General features: G+C 30.1%; 1 protein-coding gene across 1 annotated transcript; it reads right to left on the bottom strand.

The window, feature by feature from the left end:
- Nucleotides 1-264: 264 nt before the first annotated feature.
- LOC111028400 (zinc finger MYM-type protein 1-like) lies at nt 265-3,213 on the bottom strand. The gene is made up of 3 exons (XM_022307028.1): nt 3,206-3,213; nt 1,479-2,605; nt 265-1,328 (listed from the first exon to the last, which is right to left on the bottom strand). The coding sequence occupies exons 1-3, from the start codon at nt 3,211-3,213 to the stop codon at nt 265-267; spliced, it is 2,199 nt and encodes a 732-aa protein (XP_022162720.1).
- Nucleotides 3,214-3,806: the final 593 nt, after the last annotated feature.

The raw sequence follows: 3,806 nt of genomic DNA, 5'->3' as shown, positions 1-3,806 counted from the left end.
CATAGGCGGAACTAGACATTTTAATTAGACTGGGCCACTCATGAGAGTCATTTTTCACCTATCATACTCAAAAGAAATAAGGGTGGAGAGTGATATATGGAACATTAATGTTTTTTTTTTATTACAATACAACTGTATAACATAGGTAATTATTGATGTTATAAATCTAAAATTGTATCACTTATAAGTTATAATATAAACTAAAATGTTATATGTGAAATACAGATACTAATAATATTTAAAATTGTATCTTAAAGTTTAGACTTATAAAGCTAAACGACGTTCATATGGGACCATTCTTTTAAATTCTTCGATCACATCATTAATGTCGACATTTTTTGCCATGGTTTGTTCAATATATGGAAGCATTAAATTTTCCAATCGCCCTTGAGTCATTGTCGTCCGTAGCTTAGTTTTAATATGTGTTAGCTTCGAAAAAGCTCTTTCACACGAAGCATTTGTGACTGGTATGACAGAGAAACCTTTTAATACTTTTCTATGCTGAAAAAAAATGGTCTCAATACCATTTTCTCGTAACCATTTTAACCAAAATGCACAGTCTTTATTAGTAAGAATATCATCTTTGTTTCGTGCCTTCAAAAGATGTATTTCACTTACAAATTCGTCCTTTGATAAATCAAAATGATTTGTCAATAAATTAATGTCATCTTTGCTCAATTCAAATTTTAACATTTTCCCCACACCAGTAATTATTGAAGTGCTTTCTTGATTAAAACGTTCGTCAATTCCTTGTACTAATGAATCAATCAATGGATACATTGTAGAAACTCGGATTTCCTCTTTCTTGGTCTCAAATACAAACTGATTTTTCCAATTTTCATCTCTACGTGCAGGCAGTTTTCTAGGTCTGACTGATGGTATTTTTACGCCATGTTCTTCACAAATTTGCTGACTTTGATCATAAATATCATCATAAAATAAACTATCGGAACGCATATTTTCTATTGCCAAACGAATACACTTAATCTCTTCCAAAGCTGTCAAAATACTTAATCCGGGATCTTGAAGTATTCTACTAACTTTTACAATCAACTGTAGAATAGGATGCATCAGTTCGAGACAGATGATAAAATTAAAATTTAAGCATTGGGAAATAATACCCTTTCCTTTAGCTTTTATTTCTGGTTGCTTAGTTGAATAATTTATTTCATTAACTGTCTGAATTATAACCGAGAAGTTGTCTCGAATTGCTGTTACAGCTTCTGCCCTACAAGCCCATCTAGTTGTTGAAAGGGATTTTAAAGTCTTTAATTTTACACCAACACTTTTTTGAATTTTTTCAATAACCGCGTGTCGAGATGGACTGCCTTCAATAAAATTGTATATTATTTGAACTGTTCCAAAAAAATCAAAAATCATACTATTCTCTTTACGCGAAATGCAAGAATCTACAAGTACAAGGTTTAAGCAATGAGCAAATCAGTGTACGTATAATATTTTAGAGTTTTTTTCTTTACATCGGAATTGAACTCCAGAAATATGACCTGCCATTGCGGCTGCGCCGTCGAAACAAACGGAAGAAACAGAGAGCCAATCGAGTTTTAACTTATGGACTATTGTGTTTAAAACATTAAAAATGGATTGTGCATCAGTAGTTTCTAGACGCTCTAGAGAGATGAATAATTCGATAGGTTTATTTTCTACATCGTCAAAATATCTTACTACGATTGCCATTTGCTCAATGTGACCACAGTCACTGGTCTCATCAGCCATAACTGCAATCTGTTGACCATTTAACCTCTTGCATATTTCTTGAAACATCACATTATGAACTGAGGCTATTAATTCATTTTGAATCTTTCCACTCAAATATTGTGCGTTCTTAGGCCCATGTTCTAAATGATTTTTTATAATAGGATCGTATCGTTTGAGTAGATCTACGATTTCTAAAAATAGTCCTTTATTCACACTATCTTCATGCTCAAGATGTCCTCTGAATGAACTTCCGCTTTTGGTTAATATAATTATAACATCAATTAAACGTTTGATGATATCCCGGTTTTCTAAACGTATTTTTTCACGAGCTGCTAATGTGATTTCTTTTTGTTTATCCAACTTAACATCAATGGGAATTCCTTTTTTTAAATGTTCCCACGACATCACACTATCAATATGACATTGTGACTTCTCGTGTAGTCTAAAAGCTTCAGTGGCACCTTTCCAATTAGTAAACCCTTTCTTTATAAACGATTGATCGATATGACCTTTTTTAATTATATTATTCGAAGAGAATGCTCGACAACAAAAACAAAATTCTGCGTTTATACTTTCACTGTATTCTAACCATTTAAAAGTTTCGTACCATGATTTTTGAAAAGAACGAAATCGATCCCCGAATTTTACTCTTGGATAAAGCGATAAGTGGACTTGGCAGGGTCCTTTGAGTAATTTTGAGTGTTTTTCTAAACGATCAGATGGTAATGGTAAAGCTGGGTCATTATGTTCAATGAAAGATGTTTGCAACTTCAAATTTTCGGATTTCAAATGATCAGAAGGCAATGCAATTGCTGTGGTATTTTGAACTTCAACGGTTTTTAAATTGGAATTTACTGATTCCTTGTTTGGACTTTTTCGGATAATATATCTAAAAACCAACCAATATATAGATTTTAGAATATATTATGCCTGTCCTAGACAATTCTGTATATTATTAAACAATTTATAAAATCGTTTTATATTGTAATATGGACAAGATTAGAATCAATATTAGTTTATACAATTTTATAACTAGGGCGCGGATTTTTATGTAATAAAAGTCAAAATATGTTAATATTTATGATTTTTTTTTTTTAGCAAAATATGTATTAAAAAACTTGAAATATTTTTTTTTTTTTGTTAGTAATATAATATAATAGAACTAGTAATTCAATTTTGAACAACTGTGCAAAATTAATAAGTAATAAATAATGAATAATAATGTTACATTTTACATTTATTTTACATATATTGTACTGTTTTATTATCAATAACACTAAAAATAAAATAATTAAAATGGTTTTTACTATAAAATGATTGTAGTTCTTAAAAGGCTTAACTGCTGTTAGTCTGTATGCAATAAGCGAGTTGGTGCACATAAAAATAGGGCCTGCTAGATAATAAATACCTAGATCTTACATCTAGTAATGCTTTAGTATACAATTAATTAAATTTAACACTTAAAATAAATATAAAATTAATAACTTACTTGTCCATTTTGCTAACCATGCATCTGTATCCTCAGTCCGTTCACCAGTAGGTATGGTCGTCAAATAAACAAAAAATATTAAACTATTTAAACTAATAACCTTATAATGTCTATATTTGGATTATTCGATAAACGATAATAAAAAAAAAAGATAATACCCGTAGGTACTGAACGTATGAACAATAAAAATAATACGGCGAGACTCGCAGTGACATTTTCTAAAAATAAATATCAATAATTTAAAAACTTTTGATAATGATTTTATTTTGATGACCAGCTGTAATACTACTAAATATATTTTTAATATTTGAACTATTCTATTGAACTATTCTATTTATTACGTACAGTTAATTTCTCAATTTTCTTTAACATTTATATCTAATTTTTTTATTACATTTAAAACAATAGATTCTTAGCAAATGTATACATTAACTCGGAACCAATTAGCCTGGGCCATGGCCCAGTTGGCCCAGGCCGTAGTTCCGCCTATGAGTGTGGTATACACAACATTTGAATTATCAAACATGATGTCTATAAGTCCAAAAAACAAACGATGCCACCACTTTGGAGATTTTCTATCTATATTGTATAATGCCCTCAA

Source organism: Myzus persicae, unplaced genomic scaffold (genome assembly GCF_001856785.1).
Source record: "Myzus persicae strain clone G006 unplaced genomic scaffold, MPER_G0061.0, whole genome shotgun sequence".
Classification (NCBI taxonomy): Eukaryota; Metazoa; Arthropoda; class Insecta; order Hemiptera; family Aphididae; genus Myzus; species Myzus persicae.
Note: the sequence above shows the minus strand (reverse complement) of the source record. Positions and strands in the feature narration are given on the sequence as shown.